Raw genomic sequence first — 23,759 nt, forward strand, 5'->3', positions numbered from 1 at the left:
GGGGGCGATGCCTCAGGGCGGCGAGCTGCCCCCGGCCAAGAGAGTGAAGCTGGCGCCCCCTCCCCGCAGAGCCATGCTGCTGGCGCCGCCCGGAGCCAAGCGCCCGCCGCTGGCTCCCAGCGCCGGGGAGACGCAGCGCAGGAGCCTCCCCATCTTCCAGGCACGGGGGCCGCTGCTCAGCCAGCTCCGGAGCCTGGAGAGCGCCATCCTCATCGGTGAGCGCGGGCCGGGAGCGACCTCTTCCCTGGGGGCAGGACTGGGCGAGACCCGCTGCCCCCTGCGTCCCACGGGCGGGGAGACACCCCCCCCCCTCGGCCCGGGGCTGGGAGTGCCCCGTTCTCCGCTCCACCATGGAGCCCCCCGCAGTCCCCACTCGACCAGGGGGTTCTGCCTACTTCCTCGTCCGCTGGGCTTTCCCTACCCCCCGGCTGTCTCCCAGGGCGCACTCAGCATCCCATTCCCCTGGCAGGAGGAGCCCTTCGTGCCACCCTCGCCTGCCAGGAACGCTCGTGGGCCAGCGAGCCCCATGGAGTAGCCCTATCTCTCGCTCTCCCATCACACCGCCGCCACACACACACAGGGGCAGACAGTTCTCTTCCTCCCAGGACAGATAAGTAACTTGTTCCTCCTCCGCCGGGGAGTCTGGTCCCACAGCTATCGCTGAGACATTGGGTGAGTGAAAAGGGGTGTGGGGGACTCGAGATTGGCCCATAGTTTAGCTTTGTGTAGCAGAGCAGGACAGTAGTGAGGGCACTAGCCTAGGACTTGAGAGTTCTGGGTTCAATTTCCCAGCTCTGTTTCCTATGTGACCTGGGGCTAATCGCTTACTTCCTCCGTGCCTCAGTTTCCCCTATGTAAAAATGGAGTAAATAGCAATGCCCAGCATCACAGGAATGCTTCAAGGATAAACACACTGGAGATTGTGAGATGTTCAGATACTGTGGTGATGTGGGTCATATTAGTACTTTAGAAAGATATAATTAAGTATTTACAAAGTCTATGTGGATTCTTTCTTCAATTCCAAAAGAAACTGCTGTGTCCAAACAAACATTTCCCTACAGTGTTCATAACCCAAACTTTCTGTGCTGGGAAGTGAAGCTGATTGTGTCATGGGAATGCCCAGAGGCCCCACTAGATATGAAGCCCCATTGTAATGGACAGAGTAAAAGACAGTCCTTTTCCCAGAGAGTTTACAGTCTTATTCATTTTTCAGATGGAGAACCACATGAATGTATGACATATAGTGAAAAGCTTTAATCTAAAGTGTTGTTAGTAATTAGGTACAATGTGTCCTTAGTAGTTTGTTCAAACAGATTGTTTGTTCATAATATATGGTGTCTGACTTTGAGTGTTTTTTTTTTTTAATTGAAGTGAAGATATATTTACCATTGAAATAAACTGATATTGGAGGCCAGGGCATAGGCAGTTGTGAGCCAGATCTGATGCTGTAGCCGCCAGCATGAATGCTGGACACAAACCCCAGGAAAGGCACAGCACGAACAAGTCCAGGGCAGTTCTCCCTACTTTTCATGAGGCTTGGAACAGCCAAGCACCCAAGATTCTCAGTTAAGACTTGCAGTGACTTAATTGTATGGGGAAAGCCAGGAATTTTATTGCTGCTTTCTATCCCTCCCTTAATCCCTTTCGTACTACTCAAAGAGTAGTTATAATGGTTCACAGTCAAGCTGGAAGGGCATATTGGGTGGACAGGGATCTGTCCTAGGTCTGGTTCTATTCAGTATCTTCATAAATGATTTGGACAGTGGCATAGAGATGACACTTAAAAAGTTTGCGGACAGTACCAAGCTGGAAGGGGTTGCAAGTGCTTTGGACCACAGGATTAGAATTCAAAATGATGTTAACAAACTGGAGAAATAGTCTAAAATAAACAGGATGAAATTTCAATAAGGAGAAATGCAAAGTACTACACGTAGGAATAATCAGCTGCACAAATACACAATGGGAAATGACTGCCTGGGAAGGAATACTGCAGAAAAAGGGTGTGGGAGCTATAGTGGGTCACACACTAAATATGAATCAACAATGTAATACTGTTGCAAAAACAAAAGCAAACATCATTCTGGGATGTATTAGCAAAGGGGTGGGCAAACTTTTTGGCCCAAGGGCCACATTGGGGTTGCAAAACTGTATGGAGGGCCGGGTAGGGAAGGCTGTGCCTCCCCAAACAGCCTGGCCCCCGCCCCCTATCTGACCCCTCCCACTTCCTGCCGCCTAGCTGCCCTCCTCAGAACCCCTGACCCATCCAACCCCCCCTGCTCCTTGTCCCCTGACTGCCCCCTCCCGGCACTCTCCGCCTCTAACTGCCCCCCAGGGCCCCATCCCCTACTCCTTGTCCCCTATCCACACTCCCGCCCCTGACAGGCTCCCAGGGACTCCCACGCTTATCCAACCCCCTGGCCATTCCGCGTCCCCTGACCACGCCCCCCCCCCCAAACCTCTGCCCCATCCAACCGCCCCTTGCTCCCAGTCCCCTGACTGCCCCCCGGAACTCCCTGCCCCTTATCCAGCCCCCCAGCCCCCTTACCATGCTGCTCAGAGCAGCATGTCTGGCCAGAGCCAGACAAGCTGCCGCGCTGTCCTGCAGGAGTGCGCAACCCCGCCGCCAGAGCGCTGCCCTCGTGGCTGCAGAGGAGGGGAGACAGCGGAGGAGGGGCTGGGGGTAGCCTCCCCTGGGAGTTGCTGAAAGGCTGGGCAGGACAGGCCTGCGGGCTGTACTTTGCCCACCTCTGTATTAGCAGGAATGTTGATAAGAAGCAGTTCTTCTATTCTATTCCGCACTGATAAGATCTCAACTGGAGTAGTGTGTCCAGTTCTGGGCACCATACTTAGGGAAAGATATGGACAAACTGGAGAAAGTCCAGAGGGGAGCAACAAAAATGATTAAAGGTCTAGAAAACATGACCTGTGAGGAAAGATTGAAAAAATTGGGTTTGTTTAGTCTGGAGAAGAGAAGACTGAGAGGGGACCTAATAAGCCTTCAAGTATGTAAAGGGTTGTTATACAGAAGAGCATAATAAATTGTTCTCCTTAACCACTGAGGACTGGACAAGAAGTAATAGGTTTAAATTGCAGCCAAGTAGATCTTTAATTAGACATTAGGGAAAACTTCGTAACTGTAAAGGTAGTTAAACACTGGAACAGATTACCTAGGGAGGCTGTGGAATCTCTGTCACTGGAGGATTTTAAGAATGGGTTAAACAAACACCTGTCAGGATGGTCTAGATAATACTTAATCCTACCTCAGTGCAGGGAACTGACCTAGGTGGCCTCATGAGGTTCCTTCCAGTCCTGCATTTCTATGATCCTATCGTTCCACCCCATCCCGCCCCGGCCAAAAAAATCCAAAAATGTAAAAACCATCTGTTCCCTAGGTAAAAGCACCTTCTTGGTTGAATTTTCAGAAGTGTTCACTAATGATTCCTCTGTTTTTATAAGCCCAGCTTGAGACACCTTATGTGTGACTTTTAAGAGCTGAAGAGTCGCAGATCCCATTGACTCCAGCTGGAAATATGGGGGCTCAGCACTTGTTAAAATTAGGCATGAAGTGCCTCGAATTTCACACATGCAATCAGCGAACACTTCAAAAAAGTGTTGACCACAATAATTTTCTAGTCAAGGAATGCACAGTACTTTTCTCATTTCCCTTCAGTAGTTGTATGGTTTGCATTATCACTTGCTAAATATGTATTACAATATGCCACTTGAAGGTTCTGCAGCTGAGGAGTGTGGTAAATAGTTGCTCCCTCTGCCCCAGTCTGTAGCTGGGCAGCTTACATTTGGCTTTCTACTTCCCATCCGTCTAGGAATCACAATCGTATCACACAATCATGTTACTTCTGAACTTCTTGTCATTCTTCTGATTCCTTCTTCCTTTCCTCCGCTCCCACATTGCCCTCACCCTGCTGACTTCTGAGCCCTGTTGCATGTGTCAAAGTGTAACCATGAAAAAGAAAATAGAGGACATATCTCTGCAGAAATGTGGTTTTAGTGCAGAATACACATGATGCGAGCCCCTCAATATGTGCATTTCTAGTCACCGCTCTTCGTGAAGAATTACATTGCAAAAGAGTTTTCTCTGGCAGCGCGGCATCATATTCTTTATGGCCACTAATTACATAGTTAGTGGATGTGGGCTTTTCATGTCAACCAGCCTTCCTTAGGATAGTAATACTGCTGCAGTAGCATGGCTGAACAAAAATGATCTCTTAATGGTGACTTTGATTGAAGTGAGAGCATCCTCCTCCATGAGTAACTTGGGAAAGGGGCAGGAGGTGGAAGTCATTAGTTAGTTGGAAGTTCTTTGGGGCAAGGACCATCTCTGTTCAGTGTGTGTTTGTACAGTGCCTAGCACAGTGGGATCCTGGACCATGACTGGGGTTCCTGGGTGCTACTGCAATACAAATAATAATCAGAATGTCAGGGGCAAGTAGTAAATATTTGAAAATTTGTTTTTAAAAAGCCATTTTGGTGGTTCTGTCATCTTAGATAGATGTCCTTGCAAAATCATCACAAAAATTTACACAGCATAGGCACAGTCTACTCTCTTATCTCACCAGGTGATACAAGCTTGTACATAGTCTGTGAAACAAGTTTATTAATTACAGAAAACTAAATGTCAGAACTGGTTACAAGAAAAAAAAAAGTAAAAGTAAAACACAACTAATGCCTAACTTAATAAGCTAAGTGAATTCAAAACAAAGGTCTTTCTCACCACAGTCTTATTGGCTGAATTTCTTTCAGTCAGGGTCTCTCCCCAAGTACAATGTTTCTTCCTTTGTTCTTGAGGTGATGTGGATAGAGAGAAAGAAGAGAGAACATGGGACATCTACTCTGCTTTCTTGCAGTTCTTCTCTTCTTTGTGAGTCATCTCCAGCTAAGGTTCAGGAGACAGAAAGTCTGTGTGGATGGAAAGAAACCCCAAGATATATCTTTGTCAGGATGTAGATTATTTTTCCCCACGCCCTCTTTCATGCCAAGGAATGACCACTTAACCAGGTGATGGCTTATGTGAACTTGTTGACACCTGGCTGAGGTATTGGCTAGTCTTTTGTTTCTGGAGAACTAGTTTGACTGCTCTCCAGGTGTTGAATCTCTCTTAGGCTTTGTCCACTACACAGCTTTTAGTGACACAGCCGTGTTGCTAAAAGTTGGGCAGTGTAAACGCTGTTTGTTGGCACTTTTGCCAACAAAATACTTCCACCCACTACAGCGGAGTTTGCATTGTTGACAGGAGAGCGCTCCTGCTGATAACGAGCCATTTACACTGCAACTTGCTGCTGCAAAACTTTTGTCTTTCGGGGGGGAGGAGGGGAGGCTTTCTTAAGCACTGTTGTTCAATTGGCAGTGTAGACAAAGCCCCAGTAACATCATACAGTAGAATCTTGTAACTTTACATACAATGTTGCCACACATATTTTATCAGGACAATAATGATCAGTAAATTATCAGTTTTCAAATGACATCTCACAAGACATACTTTTATACGAAATTTATCATAGTCTTGTAAAAGGGGTGAACATAGGGGTACAGCACAAGCTAGCACTGTGTGCTGGTTGAAACCATACCAGACTCAACAGCGGCCAAGACCTAATAGGTGAGGAGGCTGCAGAGCTGGGGGTGTCTCCTCCAGTTTTTTCCGCTCCCTAAAGAAGGGATATATTTGGTTCAGGCCCTGGTGTATTTGAAGCTACTTGGTTCTCGTGAAAGGTGTCCTATTCTCTACTGTCAGTGTTTTACAAGAGTCAAGAAGAATACGCCCCTCCCTCCCCATGCACCTGTAACATGTTCAGAGTCCTTTGTGAGGAGGAATCCCTGTTGGTGGCCACTAGAAAGCTGAAGCGCTACGAATTACCTTATTGTTCTTTGTTTGAATTTAAAAGTATTTTTCCCCAAATAAAGGTACTAAAAACAGACTCATAAGAACCAATAAAATTGCAGGGGAATGAAATTGGCATTAATGTTAGTTTCCTGCTCTTTGTTGCTCCTGAGACTTGAAATAGTTCCAAATTCATGTTCTCTGAAGCATTGTGCCTGGTTCCAACTTGTATCTGTCCCAGCAATGAAAGCATTTTGTCGTCAGTGCTGTAATAGGTACAAGCAGATCCAGTAACTCAGTGCTAGTACAAAGCCCTGTTTTTATCACTGTCCTATGTTTCTGGTTCATAAGACTGATTGTGCCCTATGTAGTAAGCGATGGTTGCCACTTTCATTACAGCTGACTGTGTAGTGGCAGAATTGGGAGCGTGGGTGGGTTAAAGGGATGGCATTTTTGGGTAACCCTCTGTGTGGTGCTGAAAGAACAGCTCCTGTCTGTGTGTCTCAGTTTCTTGGCCCAGTGTTCTTGTTTGCTAAATATGAATTGCAAGTAAAACAAAAATCCATCTACTTCAGAAGTACTTGCCCAGCAACGATTAAGTTGGGGCATAAGCCAATGGAGAGGAATTATTTGGTGTGGTAGGTGGACATATAACTAGAAATAGTGGGAAGAAATTAAGACAGGAAATTCCTAGGCTGAATATGAGAGAAAACTGACAGTTCCAGCTGCGAATAGTCACCCCTGGCAGATTGTGGAAGCTCTATTACCTGGAATTTTTAAGACTAAACTGCACAAAACACTAAGAAGCCTATTGTAGGAGCCAGTCCTGCAGTGGCAGGGAGTTGGACTGGATGACTGAATGGGTCTCTTCAGTCTCTTGCTCCCAGGATTTTATGGGAGCATAACTTCAAAAGCTTTGAAACGCAGGCCATATACTAGTGCCATATATACTGAAAAGAAACTACTTATCTGAGCCTCACGAGCCAGCTCCATGCTCCGGCAGGGGCTTCCTAGGAAGGTGTGATCCATCTAGGGGTCTGAGTGCCGTGTGATGCTGGGGGAACCTAAAAAGGAATAATTGTAGGCTTTGTGCTGTGCTGAGTGTTCTTGGGAGCTCTTCTGTAGCGTACAGAACTCTGCTTCTATTTACTTGTGGTTTGCCTTTAAAATTCTGTACCAGGGACCGACCATGGGGAATGAGATGAGCGTTATCAAGTGAAGTGGTGTATCTAGTGGTTAGAGCGGGGGTACTTGGGTTCTGTTCCCATAGGCTAAATCACCCTAATTCTTTCTTCCTCAGCTTTCCCATTGGCAGAATGGGAACAACACCTGCCTCACGGAGGGATGAGACTTAATTAACAAATGTTTGCAAAATGGCTTGAGAGCCTCTCATTAGAGATGCAAATGTCTGTTCCATTTGTTGCTCTATAGGGGAAACAGGCTCAGGGAAGACGACTCAGATCCCACAATACCTCTATGAAGCAGGAATCGGCCGCCAAGGCATCATTGCGGTGACCCAGCCTCGTAGAGTAGCTGCTATATCCTTAGCTACTAGAGTTTCGGATGAGAAGAAAACAGAGCTGGGGAAACTGGTACGTAAGGTGGCCTCAAATAAAGCGGTTGAGATGCATGGTCGTGTTGGGTAGGTGAGGACAGCAGGTGGTCAGAGCAGTTGCATGGATCCTAGAACCACAAGGGATAAAGTGCTGTCTACATTTAATAGGATACAATAATAAAAACACTGTCTCTTGCATCCAGCTGAGTGGCTGAGCCATTGCGTGGCTTTTCTCTCGCCAGGTAGGGGCCAGCTATGTTGCTTTTATTTAAAAAGATGCTGGCTAATGAATAAAAAATCAGCTTGCCATATCCCCCCGTTCCAGCACTGATTATAGGTGATAGCAACAAGCTAGGGCATGCGCAGAGCTGTGACTCTTGGGAACTTGCTGCAGTTGCTATGAGGGAGAATGGAAAAATATATATACAAGATCGGCCCTTTAACGAAGTGTTTCAGGAATAGGCAGTGGCTTCCAGCAAGGATGGTAGTGTCTTTTGTTTACTGAACGTTTAAACACGCACAGAAGTGTATTCACGGCCTTTTCGGTATTCTGAGGGCCAAATGTTGGGGTTTTGGGTGGCTTTTTAGAACTGATCAAATCCTTTTGGTTTCTCTCATAGGATGCACTTAGGGTTGGAGTGTATCATCTTGTTCGGTATTTTAAAAATTAAGTCTGCATCTAAATGGATTATTCCTCTCTCCTCCCACCCTTTCCACAACTTTGTTTTAAAGCACAGCTTGGCTTTTGTTGCTGCTGCCTTTTTCCAGTTACGACCCATCTTGTTAGGGAGCATGTGACCCTTGGCTTTTTGCATTGGTGACAGAGAAGCCCTGCACAAACCTGGCAGCCTTTACCCTTCGTAGGACTAGGCACCTCTGCAATATGCTCTCCTGCCTTTGGGTATGAGGGCTCCAAACTGCTAATTCACTGTTAATTTGAGAGTAGCCGTTTATAATAATCCACATGTAGCCCTTTGGATGAGGTGTTCCTGGACAGGAAAATCATTGTGCATGGTGTCTGCCGGAGCCTCTGCATCAGCCGCATCTGCTGTGTCCTCTAGAACTGGTTTTAGTTTGGGTTAGGCTCATGACACCTGTGAGATGTACAAATGGCCACATCCAGCACTTAATCCATGGTGAAACTGGAGTTGATGTTGATGGGAGTTGTGCATGTAAATTGTGGGCAGTGTATGACCTTCACTTGACTTTAATTTCTTGTGATCCAGTTCACTGGCTTCTGGGAAAGGGGGTTATATCTTGTGTGTTTATTAAATTTTACAGTGAATTCCTCAGGTTTTTTTCGGGGTGAACTTCCTCTGTCAGTGCCAGAAAATAGTGATTATGCTAAGATTTTGGCAGCTCTCTTTGGGGTAGGTTAGAATCTTGGGGCCTGTGACCCACAGAATGTAAATACATGCAGCCTCCTTAAATTGCACTTGCAGTTCTAACTGGATATGGGTGAAGGGATGCCTGTAAGGATAGTCTGGATGCTTTGGGATCCTTTAGTGTGAATCACAGCTGTTATAAATATACGTGATTTGGTGTCTGTGCCTTGTCCTGCATGACTGTTTCCTTAGGTCGGCTACACAGTGCGCTTTGAAGATTTCACCTCAGAAGAGACGCGAATCAAGTTCCTAACGGATGGGATGCTTCTCCGCGAAGCCATTGGCGATCCCCTGCTGCGCAAATACAGTGTCGTCCTTCTAGACGAAGCTCACGAGAGGACAATACACACAGATGTGCTCTTTGGGGTGGTGAAAGCAGCGCTAAAGAAACGGAAGGATTTGGGCAGATTCCCCCTCAAAGTGAGTGCAGATTCTCCACCTGGCCCCCAAGCAGAATGCAATATGTTGATGGAGAGTGGAGGTTCTTCCACGCCTCTAAGGGCAGTTCTACACTGAAATGGTTAGCTTCAGTTAGATACACTCCAGTTAGTGCACTAGAGAGAGCCTAGCTCCAGTAACTTCAGAAGAACACTGGAGTGACGCAGAGTGATTTGGTTAGCAACAGAGTAATTGGACTTGCTGCTGATGTGTTCTGCTTCCAGCTGCTGCATCCCCGCTGCATTACTAGCTGCAGCTTCAACAGCACTCGAGCGTCAGCCCACCCCCACCAGCTAGTTTAAAGCATCACTTAATGCGAGCTAGAGATTTTTTTGTGTGTGGACAGGAGTTGAGTTTGGAGTAACACACAAGCTAACTGTGCTATGAAGACCCACCCTAAGGATGGGGTCCTCGGCATGTTTGACTTTTCTAGCTTGAACACATTCCCTTTCTTGAAAGCCATCTCTTAAGTCTGAATGTTCTAACCAGGCATAGTTGTTTTTAGTAAATGTCTGGAAACCGTTAAGCTCACTTCTCCACTCACTCTGTAGTGTATGGGACGATATGTGTATAACACATGTTGGGGTGTCACATAGTGGGAGTGGATGGCTGTAGACATGAAGGCCCGGAAGAAAAAAACGTAGCTCTCTTCTGCACTAAATGCCTTTCTAACCTTTTGCTGGTTTGGGTGTTCATCCTAGCAGTCTAAGGAGGCTGGGTTTTGTAGGCCTGTTGGCAAACGTCTCACACTTGAGTCCCATTGATAGCACCTGCCTTGCTCCCATTTTGTAGGTGGTGATCATGTCAGCTACTATGGATGTAGACCAGTTCTCTCAGTACTTCAACAGAGCCCCAGTCCTCTATCTAGAAGGTCGGCAACATCCAATCCAGATCTTTTACACCAAACAGCCTCAGAGTGATTACCTCCAAGCAGCTCTGGTGTCGGTCTTCCAAATCCATCAGGTACCATGGGTGTGTTGGGAGCAAGCATTGCTCCTGCGATGCGATGGATATTTCATCTGTTACCGTTCTGCCTGTTCAGATCCAAGTGCTAGTTTCCCTGTCATGCTACAAGCATTGAGGATTCTTTTAGTGTCACCCCTGAAGTCTGAATGAGCTATAGTAATGTAAGACTTTGGCTAGATTCATGATCTCAAATATCCCATGGCCTGAAATTGCAGCTTGTATCGTTAGTAAAACTCTGAGATTGTTCTGTATGCTGTTACATTCTCATCTCTAGCTTTCATACTTCACTGTGGGCCAGCTGGCCCTGTATTCTTAAAATCTGCTTCTCGGGTAGATGATGCTAATGGTGTGACTGAGTTAGATGAGGGCTCCCATTACTGAAAATATTGCACTCTAGGGAATAATTTATTTGCACCCCATTACTTACAGAATTGTGGAATCCACAAAGAGCACCAAAATGAAAAAAATGCCAATCTTCGATTATCATTAAGATCATGTCCCTAATGTAGTTGCTAAGATAAACTATAGAGAAAATGGAAATCTAATGAATTAAAAGCTCATCAATACTTTATGACTAGCACTAAGTGTTTCAACGAGAAACTGCCAAATGGTTAGTCCTGAGTTTTTGAAGGAGGTGCCTGCGGTGCCCGTCTTTGGAAATATATCCAGCGTGTCTCCTCTGCATTGGAGCACACAGTGACACGGTGCTTTTGGAGCTGTATGTATTCAGTGGCTTTTAAGGAGAGTGATTGGTGGAAAGCTGTTAAATAAACCAGTAATGTCCTGGCTCTGCCGCTATGAAAATACTTATTGTTGCTGTGTTTGTAGGAATTGAACTCTAGTCTGGAGATGAAAGGAGACTGCTAAGGAAAGTATGCAGCCTCGCTTTCCTAACTATTCTTCTTCGGGTTTTCATGTGATTTCTGGCCAGCTGTACTGGAAAGTTGCTGAACAAAGTAGAAACATCTGTTTCTCTAGGGTTTTTTTTTTTCCCCATCTTGGTGACAAACTGAGTCCTACAAAGTGCTGAGCCCCCTTCCGGCTCAGTGAATCCAGTGGGAGCTGGGGGTGCTCAGCACCTTGCTCCGTATGCACACATTCAGCTTTGCTCCCCAGCTGCTCCATCTCTTCTGCTGTTGCTAGGAGAGCTCAGAAGATTTGCTGCCACTGATAACTGCTGTTTTATTTCTGCTTGAGTCTTCTTCCCCCCACTAGCTTACACTCGTTTCTAATTCCCCAACCCCCAAGGAAGCACCTTCTTCTCAGGACATCCTGGTGTTTCTAACTGGTCAGGAAGAGATCGAAGCGATGAGCAAAACTTGCCGAGACATCGCCAAGCACCTTCCCGATGGCTGCCCCCAGATGGTGGTGATGCCCCTCTATGCTTCGCTGCCATACTCGCAGCAGCTCCGAGTCTTTCAGGCCGCACCAAAGGTAAACCAGGCTGGGGGACACCTGGGGGAGCTGATGCATCCACATCACTGTCTGTTTCCCTGCACAGGTGCACAGGAAGGGCTGCACGTCTCGTGGGTTAAAAGCAATCCTCATTTATAACCATGGCTGACTACTGCCTGGAGACAGGAGGGTACATGTTTTCAGTGCAATACGTGGGGTGTAACCTCTATGAGTCTCTCCTCAACATTAGCACCAGTAGAGGAATAATTGCCCTGGATACAGAAAAGGTAGCGGAATGAGGGCCCAAAGGCTTGGTAATGAGATGCAGAGCTTTTGGAATGTGCTCTGTAAGGATCCTTGTGGACTAAGAGCCTCGTCACAGAAAGCACCATTCCAGGTGGCCAGCCTCACTGGGCAGTCTCCAGGTCATACTGAAATTCCAAGAAGATTAATCTCGAGGGCGTAGCAGACTTGGCAGCGCTGCGTGTATGTGGACAGAGGAACTTACATTGCTTCAGCCTGTGGTGTTCCTAGTCAGTGGATAAATAGGAACTCAGGTCGTCAGGAATCCTAATCTCATGCCTTGCACCAGAAGCAAAACTAAAAAGGTTTAAAGGCTACACTGCAAACAGCCTTTTGGGGGTCTTGTATTTGATTTGACTAATTGTTTTTGATTGCAACGTTCCTTTCTTTTAGAAATGTGCCCAGTAGCTAGAGTTTTAATTTCGCCATACAAGCTGGTCATACTGACACAGTACTCTAAAGTGTAACCAAGTCAAAGCACATCAATATGGATGTGTGAATCTTGGGACACTGAGGTGGGAAAGTGGGAGCTGGGTCTCCTGCAAGTGGGCCCTACTGGATACAGCCCTGGACTGGCACTTGGGAGATCCTGAGTTCTATTCCTGACTCTGTCACTGGCCTGCTGGGTGACCTTGGGCAAAGTCACCGCTGCCTCAGTTTCCCCATCTGTAAAATGGGGATAATGATACTGACCTCCTTTGTAAAGCTCTTTGAGATGTACCGCTGCAAAGCATTAGATAAGAGCTAGATGGTATTCTTTTGTTTGCTCTTCTTCCTAGGGCTATCGCAAAGTGATCCTTTCAACCAACATTGCGGAAACCTCCATCACCATTGCAGGAATAAAATACGTTGTGGACACAGGCATGGTTAAAGCAAAGAAGTTCAGCCCTGGTGAGGAGTTGAGATGAGTGACATGGAAATAATTTTTAATTCTTGATAAGTACGTTGAGGCACTAAACCCTGGCAGCAGCTGATTTAAAATACCCCTCTGCCCCAGTCTCTAACACATCAAATTTCAGGCGTTTTTTGTGTGTGTGTGTTTGTGTTCTTCCCGTCAGCTGAATGTGCTTTCTTCCCCAGTGCTCATCTGATCCTGGGATAAGGTGTATACAGGGCTATCCATTTGTGGGGAGAGTCAGCTAAGTGTGGAATTCTACCGGGCCTCCCGGGGTATGTCTACACCACAGTTAAAAACCGGTGGCTGGCCCCTGCCAGCTGACTCAGGCTGCTGGGCTGTTTATCGCAGTGTAAATGTCTAGGTAACGTGGAAGGGTCCCAGAGTTCAGGCTGCAGCCTGTGCCAGAACATCTACACCCTAAATAGCCTCTTAGCCCGAGTCAGTTGGTATGGGCCAGCGGTGGGTGTCTATGTGCAGTGTAAACATACCCCTGGAGCTGTGAAATGTCACCAGGTGGATGCAGCACCATGTAGCTGTCTTCAGGTCTTGTATGCTAAGCAAGAATAGGCCTGGTTTGTGTTTTGATGGGAGACTGCCTTTAAGTGGTATTGTTTCAGTCGGTGGTGCTCTCTTTCTTCCCCCAGGATCAGTACTCAGCCACTGTGTGAATTTGCACTAGCTGCATTTCCAAAGCCCCGCATGTGTGAATATTCACTAATGTGGACTCTTTTCCTTTCCCAGAGAGTGGACTGGAGGTGTTGGCTGTGCAACGGGTGTCAAAGGCCCAGGCATGGCAGCGAACAGGGCGAGCGGGACGAGAGGATAGTGGAATCTGTTACCGGCTCTACACAGAGGATGAGTTTCAGAAGTTTGATAAAATGACGATACCTGAGATACAGAGGTGAGAACAGAATCCACTTCCCCTAACACACAGCCTTGCCCTCCCTTAGCCAGACCTTGTTACATAGCCGGAATCTGTGACTCTGAAGGCAGGCCTGTGAGCACTGTGAATGGATATGGAGCCCCATGAACAGCCTTGGCTGAGGAAGGGCATTCAGAGTCTGGGACAGAACTGTGTCTCTCCTGGCTTCCTGTTGTGGTTAATTCCGTTTTCACAGCTTGGGTGTGTTTTGGGGCCCCGGGGGGGAAAGGGGCCTGGAGCTGTCAGAACTCAGGCTTTTGCTCTATCTCCACCAGCAGCCCCATTACCAGGAGGAAAGTATCAGAAACAGGAAGAACAGGGTATTTTATTCCCCCTCCTCCATCAGTCTGGACTCATAGCTTTTTTTCCCCATCCCTTTTAAGTTTGTACTCTCCCATCTCACGTGACATAATTGGCAGCAGGCTAATGAGGCTACAAGGGATAGCTGAAGCGACGGGTTTACCCATTGTGTCCTTGCCCAGCCCTCAGAGAGGGGGCTCCAGCGGGATCTCAGAATCCAAGAAGTTCTGTGCCAAATATCATCAGCTGAGGGTGAGGTTCTGGGGAGCATCCAGCTTCCACCTTGGTCATTGCTCTTTGATCTCCACCCTTTGTATTATACTCCTTTCCCTTATTATGCTTCTCCCCATTCCTGACAAAAATGAGTGTGTAAAGGTCCCTCTGCTGCTGTTGCTGCTCGTTCCTCATCTCTGCTGTGTGACTGGAGGTGCTGCTGGAAGAAGTAGCCACTCTGCAGGAGTGCTGAGGCCAGGGGAGAGTGGAGGCCACTCTTGGGCTGGTCTTCCTCAGTGTGCAGGATTTCAGAGGTGTTAGTCGGGCAGGTCTGCCTGACTCGCCTCAACGGAGGCAGGTGATTGAGGTTGTTCTTATTTTTTTTTCCTCTCCCTTTGCAGGTGTAACCTGGCCAGTGTGATGCTACAGCTCCTGGCTCTGAGAATTCCCAACGTTCTCACCTTCGATTTTATGTCCAAACCATCCCCAGGTAAGTGGGTGTGAAGGCAGCATTGGAAGGAATGGGTAACAGGTCACTGAGAATTTGTCTGAAAATAAAATTTTTGGCTGAACCGATAATGGAGAGCGGGGGGGAGTCTGTACCATAAGGAGCGTAACACTTCCTGTATTGTTGCAACCTCCCCCAATGGGTCTAGCTGACAAGTGAACTAATCGAAATCTTCTGCCATCTGGGTGGACCGGATTCCCTTAAGTGCTCACTGACCGTGGTGTGACCGTGGCTGTGAAATCAGGTGTACTGGTGGCAGGAGCTGGGGAATTCAACTTCTCAACAGAGTGAGGAGCAGCATGGGATAAAAGTAGGCTGGAGGTGCAAAGAATCTGAAGAAATCTTGGGGGGAGGCTTCTAGAGAAGGAGAGCAGCCTGCAGGGGCTTTGCATGGCAACCTTGGCTTTGCTTCTATTTAAAATATAATTTGTGAGTGTTATGTCACTGGATTGTGCCTGGTGGACAGCCCCGGAGGTTCGAGCAGTTTAATCATAACAGGCACAGCGTTGTCCTTCACTCTGACCCAGAGACACTGCCTCTGAGTCCTCCTCACCTCTGCTGATATTGCCAACAATGAAGCCAACTGGCTGTACCATTCTGTCTTGATAGATGCCATTCAGGCAGCCATTGAGCAACTGGATCTGCTGGGGGCTGTGGACCGGAAGGAGGATCAGGTTACTCTGACTCCACTGGGAAGGAAGATGGCAGCATTTCCTCTGGAGCCCAAATTCTCTAAAGTACAAATGATAGGCAATAAGCTTTTTATTTTTATCTGGATATATTTTTCCATAGTTATCAGTCTCTTATTCTCAAGCTCCTTAAACGACTTTCTTTGGATTTGATAATGAGTTAAGAGGTTTGTTTTGACTGAATATCCCACATTTACCTCCTGATTCCATGTAGGATTTCCACATGAGGTGGAATGACAAAGGTGCTCTTACCATGATACATCCCTAAAAATACACGTTACTCCTGGGGGAATTCTGCGCTACTGCCAATGCGCAGAATTTATGTCCCCCGCAAATTTCTTTGCTTCTGTGCAGAAAAATGACTTTCTGACGGGAAAGCAAAGGGAAGCCACAAGAATGGTCATGTGATTCTCCCCAGCAGCATGTTTTGAGTGCCCAAGGCAGCCGGCGGCAAAGTAAATCACTGTGGGGCGGAGGGTGGGCCTGGGGAGGAACCGGCTGGTGGCTCCTACCCTGTGCCGGGCTCAGTTGCTAGTCCCGGCTGGGCTGGGGAGGACAGGACTTTCTCTTCCCCTGCCTGGCATCCAGACCCACTCTCAGATTTCTCCCCTGGCTGTAGGAAGCTGTGTAACTGCTCTCCCCTACCCCCCACTTGTGCTTCTTGCACCCATCGCTCCTCAGCTGCAGGGGGAGGGATCCCTGTACAGGGAGCTACTCCCCCATCTGCCCAACTCACGTGCATCCAAACCTCCTCATTCCCAGACTCTCCTGCTGAGCCTCACCCCCCCGCACCCAAACCCCGCTCGACGAGCCCCACTCCCCCTTTACCTAGATCACCGCAACGGGCCACCTGCACCTGGATCCCCAGCATCTGGACCCTTCCCTCCCACTGAGCTTCCCACACACAGACCCCACTGTCAAGCTCTATCCACCCCATACCCAGACCCGCCCTGCTGAGTCCCAACCACCTTCACCTGGACCCCCCTAACAGAGTCCCATTATTGTTGCATCCAGAACCCCACAACAAGCCCCTGTGCATCAAGCTCCACCCCACACCTGGATCCCCCACTGAGCCGCTCGTACCCAGATTGCCCCATACAGAGCCCTCTCAACCCACACCTGGACCCCCCACACTAAGCCCCTCCACACGTGGATCCTGCCTTGCTGAGCCTGCTTGCTCGCACCTGGCATGGAGGGACAGGGCCCTGGGGTGTTTCTGGGGTTGGGTGCAGCCTCACTGCTGAGTCTGTGCCCTGTGGGGGAGCTGCACAGTGATCTCCCACCTCTGTGCAGCCAGCGGCCTCTGCTTCCATGCTGGAGCTTCCACATTTTTTTGACAAATACACTTTTCAGAATTTTGCAGAATTTGTAATTATTTGGCGCAGAATGCCCCTCAGGAGTAACATGTGAGGAGAATGAGTGCCTGATGGGGGCACTGATTCTGCAGTTTTTGCTGACCAGCAGCTCCTATTAATGTCCGTGAGCGCTGCTGCTATGCGGTAGATGTGGAACTTGGCCCTGAGTAGCTGCAGCCTTGCATGCGCTGAAAGTCCTAGTAGACTAGAGAGGCACAGTTTTCCTTTAGAGAAACTGTACCCGTTTGTCCCTGTCATATTCTGCTCATCTAGTGGATGCTTTATAATCCTGTTTACTTCAGCCATTTCCTCTGGTACTGAAGTGAGGCTCACTGGTTTGGAGTTCACCTTTAGTGCCTCTTGTTGATAGGTATGACATTTGTTCCCCTCCTTTCCTCTAGCACTAGTTGATTTTAATGAGGCAAGTTAGAGTTGAAACCAAAGTTTCCAAAAGAGCTGCCTTTGTCTTGCTTACAGATTTCATATGGATGAGCACGTTATGTTGAAACTTCCTTAAAATAATCAGCTGTCCCCCAGTAATGTGCACGTATGTGTATGTCTGTGTGCCTAAATAGCAGAAGTGTGTAATTCAAGGTTTGTGAGTAGTTTAGCTCATTCAGATGAGGACGACTTAAAGAATAATCCTTAATGATCATTATTACCACTGCCTCCATGATACTGCATTGGCATGAGGATGGACAAGCTATGTCCCCTAGTGTGTCTCTTCCCTCTGTCTTCTGTGATTTTAAGAATAAACCAGAGTTCCCCTGTCTTTTATGTCTGATCCCATTGAGCCAGGAATTAGTTTAACACAGAGAAGGTATCTTCTAAAGTTTACATTACTCACCCAGATTACTGTGCTGTTGAAATCTGCCAGCTTTCTAGCTGGTGAAACCCTTGAAAGCAGCTCTTTCTCTGTGCTTTGCAGACTATCCTCATGTCCCCCAAGTTCCACTGCACGGAGGAGATCCTGACCATTGTGTCCCTGCTCTCGGTGGACAGCATCCTCTACAACCCCCCATCCCGGCGGGATGAAGTGCAGTCTGTCCGCAAAAAGTTCATTTCCAGTGAGGGGGATCACCTCACCCTGCTCAACGTATACAGAGCCTTTAAAAATGTCAGCGGCAATAAGGTAGGTGGGGCTTGCGGCACACCAGCTTCTGGAGATGGTACAATAATTCGTCTGTTGGGATCTGACCTCTCTCCATGTATCTGCATTTCGCTTTGCATCTGAGTGCTTCCTAATCAATGTATTTATTCTCACTATGCTTCTGTGAGATGGGAAAGGGCTAACCTCCTTTTACAGGCTGAATAAGTGACTTCATGAAGGTCACACAGGAACTCTGCAGCAGAGCGGGGAACTGAACCCATCCTTCGAGTCCCAAGCTAGCACTTTAACCTCGAGGTCATCTTTCCTCCTTGTATTGTTCCAGTTGGGTAGGATTGTGTTTCAGCCTATCACCAGGAAATGCCTGGCAATACTCTTCAGCATTTCAGAACTCATGACAAAGAGATTGGGCCTTTCTGCAAGTTTTGTAAATGGGATTTGGATTTAATCCACAAATCAAACTCTCCAATCTGATATCTAAATACGTAGAGTAGCAGCGTAGTAGTGTGCCTTTCCTCCTCAGGGCTCCCAGTGTGATTTACAAACTGGATGCTTCTAGGAATCACTTTCACCATCTCTGGGGAAGAAGCGCAGAAGCTGTTTCATGGCACATGGCAAACCCACAGAACAATTTAGGACAGTGGGTGAGGAATGCTGTGTCTAATTGGAACTGTAGGAGGGAATTGTAGTTAGGTCAAGTGTAACTATCCATATTGTGAATCAGGCCAGAAGGGTAGCAGCGCTCTTTTGAATGGGTATGTGATTTAGGGATCCTGTTTTACATCTTATCCAAAGACAATGTCCCTAACATCCTTGATAAAGAAGTGAATTGTTTTAGCTTCCACTTGCTCTCCTGCAGGAATGGTGCAAAGAGAACTTTGTGAACAACAGGAACATGACGCTGGTGTCAGACGTCAGAGCTCAGCTCAGGGACATTTGCCTAAAGGTAACTAGTTGCTGTAAAATTCTTCAGTTGTCTTGTCATTGTTTTACTCCCCTCTACCCCCGAATGGCTTCCTTTTACCAGATCCTAGCAGAGGGAAACACTGTGTCTTCAGTTCCCGGTTTGAATATGGTAGGACTGAAACTAACTCCTCTAACGGACAGCTTGGACCCATCTCTGGGCAGCGTCCTGCAAATTCACAACGGCAGCTGTCCAAGCTTGAATTGGAATTCCCATTCCTTTTGAGCTTTTGGTCGTACCATATTTGCTTTTCAAACGTGTGCACGCACAGTTATCGGAAGGGATGCCAGAAAGCGATAGGTGATGTGGGCTTTTGTGTTGCGCTAGAAGCCACCTAATTCCAGTCTCACTCCCACCGTGAGACTCTTCCAGGCTTGTTTTATGAGATTTAATGTTAGTAGGAACAACGAGGAGTCTTTGTGGCACCTTTAGAAACTAACAAATTTCTTTGGGCATAAGCTTTCGTGGGCTAGAACCCACTTCATCAGATGCATGGAGTGGAAAATACAGGAGCTGGTATAAATACATGAAAAGATGTGAATTGCCTTACCAAGTGTGAGGTTAGTAGGGTATCTGATCCTGAGCTGCAGGGCACAACACACAAGGGATTGCCATCTCTCTCGCTCTCTCTCTCGTTACTAACCAGCTATCATTACCGATTGAGTCCTCCCGATCGGACACGGGGAATATCCGCCGCTGCCTGGCTCACAGCCTCTTCATGAACACTGCAGAGTTGCAGCCGGATGGCACCTATGCCACCGTAGACTCCCACCAGCTGGTGGCAATCCATCCCTCCTCAGTCCTCTTCCACTGCAAGCCAGCCTGCGTAACGTACAACGAGCTGCTTCACACCAACAAGTGCTACATGAGGGACTTGTGCGTGGTGGATGCAGATTGGCTGTGTGATGCTGCACCCGACTACTTCCGTAGGAAGCTAAGAGCAGCCAAGAACTGACCCACCCTTGGTGCCACGGAGCTAACTGTGGGGGATTCCTAGGGTCACGGGATCAGATTTTTGTAACGAATGTACAGGAACAGTAGAGCTTTGCCTCGCCAATCCGGTAGGACTGTACAGGAAATGGCTTCTCTGCAAGAGCCATACCTCATGCACTGTTGCTGCACTGGCTTAGAACAATCATCTTTTATGACAGTTAATAGATAAAAGGGGAACATTATACATGTATATAGTATGTTTGTGAATATATATATGTATATATTTGGGGGTGGGGGTGATGGTCTTGGATTCCAATTTTTAAAACAGAGGTATAATGGGGTTGTGTATGAAGCAATGAGAGCCCCAAGGGGACTCTTCTGAGCAGACCTGGGATTTTTTGACAATTGCCCTTGTATCCTTCGCAGGTTTTATCATCAGAAAGTTTTAAATCTCTATGTATAATTATATTAACAGGACAAAAATACCTTTTTTAAATGTACATTTTTCGGAGGGAGGTGCTAATGTATTTTACCTCATCGGACATCTTTCTGCCTGATGTCACTTTCACCACCTTGTTTGACCCATCTGAAAGCCAGTACAGAGTTATCTGAATAGACAGCTCTTCATCACCTGTGCCTGTTTGTTAGACAAACCTTGCGGGGCTGATAGAGGTGAAGTGCCACTAAGAGAGGATGATCAGTAACCCATATGGTCTGCTAGCAGAGAGACTGCTGGCATGTCTTTCAAATGCTTTGTTAGTTTCTCATTGCTGCATCACCAGCCTAGCTGTGTCTTTTTAAACAAAATTAGTCTCCATCATCCAGTTCGCTTTCATGTAGCTATGTAACGAACTGGGTGCCATGCAAGTAAAACACTTCTGCGGCTGCCCCCATATGGCCACACCAAAGTGCCAATAGTTAAATCTAAAGAGAGGATCAGCCGCTGCAGAGCTCTTATAGGTAGTATGTATAGTTAAAGAAGTTGGGTAACATTTCCCCTATGAGTTGGATGTTTCTGCTACTTCGCAACGAGCTATCGTGAAATCTAAGTCTTGCTTGGGCAGGCATGGCTAGTTATATTTTTCTAGCAATTTATAACTGTGTAATCCATAGAAGAGTCATAAAACCGCACATGGTAAAACAGATATTTACAACTGAGATGGTGAAAGAAGTTAAGTATAAAGATCCCAGGCTCTTTACATGGCAGACGGTCTAACGAATCATCAATATCTTCCATACTTGCTTTTCAGCATTCCCACAAAGCACAGATCTTTAAAGAAATCTTTGCTTCTTACTTAGGAAGCCAATCAGACTGTTAACTGATGTTGAGTTTGGCAATGGTCTATTATGCATCTCCTCTCTCCAAATGCCACTTGACTTTATAACCAGCTGTCTTCTGAGTACAGTTTTTTCCTCTGCTTTGCTATTGAGACATTATTATTCCTCAGTATGTGCGTGAGTGTGGGGGGTTGAATTTGGACTGTTAACTTCTGTATATTGCCATCTGAAATTTTTGTGCCAGTGTTTGCCTGAAGAGATTTTCTTTGTTATGGCAGCCAAAGATTTCAAAGCAGAAACAAAGACTTTGTTCCAGACTGAACCCAGAACTCTGGCAGCAGAGAAATTGCCCTCCACCATGCCTGTCCCCACACACCTTTTGTTCATCCTTCCTTCCTTGGCCACGTTAAAACTTCCAAGTTCGCTGCTTGGAGATAGCAGATCACAATAAGTCTTATCCTTCGCAATAGCTCATCTGGTTATTTTGTGGCAAACTTTCCAGAAAAAAAATATGAAGATGTTATTTGCAGTCAGACTTCCTTCAAAAGCTCTTTAATCATCAGATATTTATTTCCCCCATTACAGTTTTACACCAGTATTTTTCTGCTTTTCTTGATTATTTTTGTCCTTCATTAGACATTTGTAGCATGTCAACATTGATTAGGATGCTACATCTGTCTTCGGTATTTTGGGCTTCATCCAGCATCATAGCATCTAGTGGCCAGATTCTACACTGAAGGAAAATGGCAATAAGAACCAATCTTATTTTTTAATCCTGTGTTTTATACAGGGACTAAGGCAGGTTCAGCCAGTCTAATTACTTGATTGTCCAAATATTACTTGCCCAGTAATGTCTTGAACGAGTGGAATGGACTGTTCTATTATGACTGAATGGGGACTTAGAAAAGTTGTAAGAATTTTTTAAATTATATCCTTACGAGTACTTCTAGAATAACTTCTCTGGGAGAGCAACTTCTAGTTTCAGCAGAAATCTCTTTGCACAGTTTGAGTTGTTCAGTTTTAGGATGAGAAGAATTAAAACAGATTAGATTTGTAAAAGGGGAAGATGGGAAACTTTTATTAATGAATGTGATTAGGTAACATGAGCTGCTCTGGGATATCCCAGTTTGACTAAAATGGTGTAGTCTACTCTTGTATTTTTCAAACATCAATTTTACTTTTTATTTTAAATGTTTCAATGGTGCTGCTCAGGGATAGAATCATATTGGAAAACCCATTAAACTTGTGAACAGATAAGCTGTTGACTTCACTGTGTGATCTACAGGGAGAAGTTATGCTTTCTATCTTGAACTTTTTTTTTCTGGTTAAATTCTTCACAATTACACAGTATGTTGCAATATGCCTTCTCGCCAGGCTACTATTATTCTGACTACCTTGGTCCTCACCAGTGAAATCTATGACAAATACCTCTCTTTAAAACCTGAATTACACTCCGAAATATCTGCAAATCACTGGTTCCTAAGAGCAGCATTACTGTAAATAGGTGCACTCCATTTACACAGTATGCCTAAAATATCTTCCCCTCTGCTTCCAGGAATAGTGAAGTGTATCAATCTATTTCCAGACAGGGTGATACTGAATTTTTACAGGGGTCTAGAGAAAATGTATAAATGTATCCCTTGGTTGTGCCTCTCACTGTATCCTTGCTGGTAAGAAACATGCTGAGGGGCTGGGGGCAAAGTTGCCACCTTTCTATGTATGACCAGCTGCAATTCTGGATGGCATTTCAACAGTATGCTGCTACTTCAGTTGTTGTAACTCGTACAAACCGCAGGGAATTATCAAGCACTGTATATAATTATTCCTGTGTTTATACAGAAACTCTGCATCTGTAGGGGAAAGTGGAATAAAAGCACACTTTATTTGGACAGCCTATTAACAATATGTTTGGGGATTGGGTGGGGGATGGGAGATCCATTCAGAAATAACTAATTTGTACATTTGACTTTCCCATAATAAAGAGATGGCTAAACTCCAAGTTCAAGAAGCTGTTGTCCTATGTTCTATACATAGCTCAGGCTTTGAAGTGAGGAAGCTAAGTGGCTATTAAAAGTACCTCATGGTATGTTTAGGTACAAATTATAATTTTATATAGTGATTTTCTTTTTTTGTACTTTGGATTCTTGTAATATGATGTTTTATTCTAAGCATCGCTTTGCTGTCGTGACCTAAAGTCCTTTTGTAAATGTGTTTTCCTGGAGCTTTTTTTTTTTTTTTTTTTTTTGAGAGCTGGTCATTAGAGGGTAACATCACTAACATACAAAAAGTCAGCGTGTTATGCCAGGGTGTATGTCCCCTGGTCAGTCCTTCTTTTAAAATTAATATTAGTATATTAGAACTAGGTTATTTTTTTGACTTATTTCTATTTTCAAATAAATTTAAGGGGACTTGCAAAAATGAATGAAAAGTTGAAGAGTCATGATTGTAGATGACCAGCTTGAAGTGCATTAAAGGGTTGTAATTTTCAGTGGCTGTTCAACTGCCTGAAGCCTTTAAGGCAGAGATACTCGATAGGTAGACCGTGGGCCAAATCCAGCCTGCCAGATGCTTTTAAGTGGACCCTTACATCTTTTTATTTATCTTCATTATTTTCTCTGGAGTCTGGACTTTGACCAAGAAATGTGGACCTTGACCATCTATACTTGAAGGTTTCAGAGTAGCAGCCATGTTAGTTTGTATCCGCAAAAAGGAC

The 23,759-nt window shown here is 46.2% G+C and overlaps 1 protein-coding gene across 1 annotated transcript; it reads left to right on the forward strand.

Moving 5' to 3' along the window:
• On the forward strand, positions 1–23,037 carry DHX33 (DEAH-box helicase 33). The gene is made up of 12 exons (XM_077836953.1): positions 1–215; positions 7,268–7,428; positions 8,969–9,196; positions 10,007–10,177; positions 11,429–11,614; positions 12,658–12,769; positions 13,518–13,677; positions 14,613–14,701; positions 15,329–15,456; positions 17,692–17,895; positions 18,731–18,817; positions 19,482–23,037. Exons 1-12 carry the CDS (start codon positions 8–10, stop codon positions 19,788–19,790), a joined length of 2,043 nt encoding a protein of 680 aa, XP_077693079.1. The 5' UTR covers positions 1–7; the 3' UTR covers positions 19,791–23,037.
• The last annotated feature ends 722 nt before the right edge of the window (positions 23,038–23,759 follow it).

The sequence above is a fragment of the Eretmochelys imbricata genome, chromosome 17 (genome assembly GCF_965152235.1).
Source record: "Eretmochelys imbricata isolate rEreImb1 chromosome 17, rEreImb1.hap1, whole genome shotgun sequence".
NCBI classification, from domain to species: domain Eukaryota; kingdom Metazoa; phylum Chordata; order Testudines; family Cheloniidae; genus Eretmochelys; species Eretmochelys imbricata.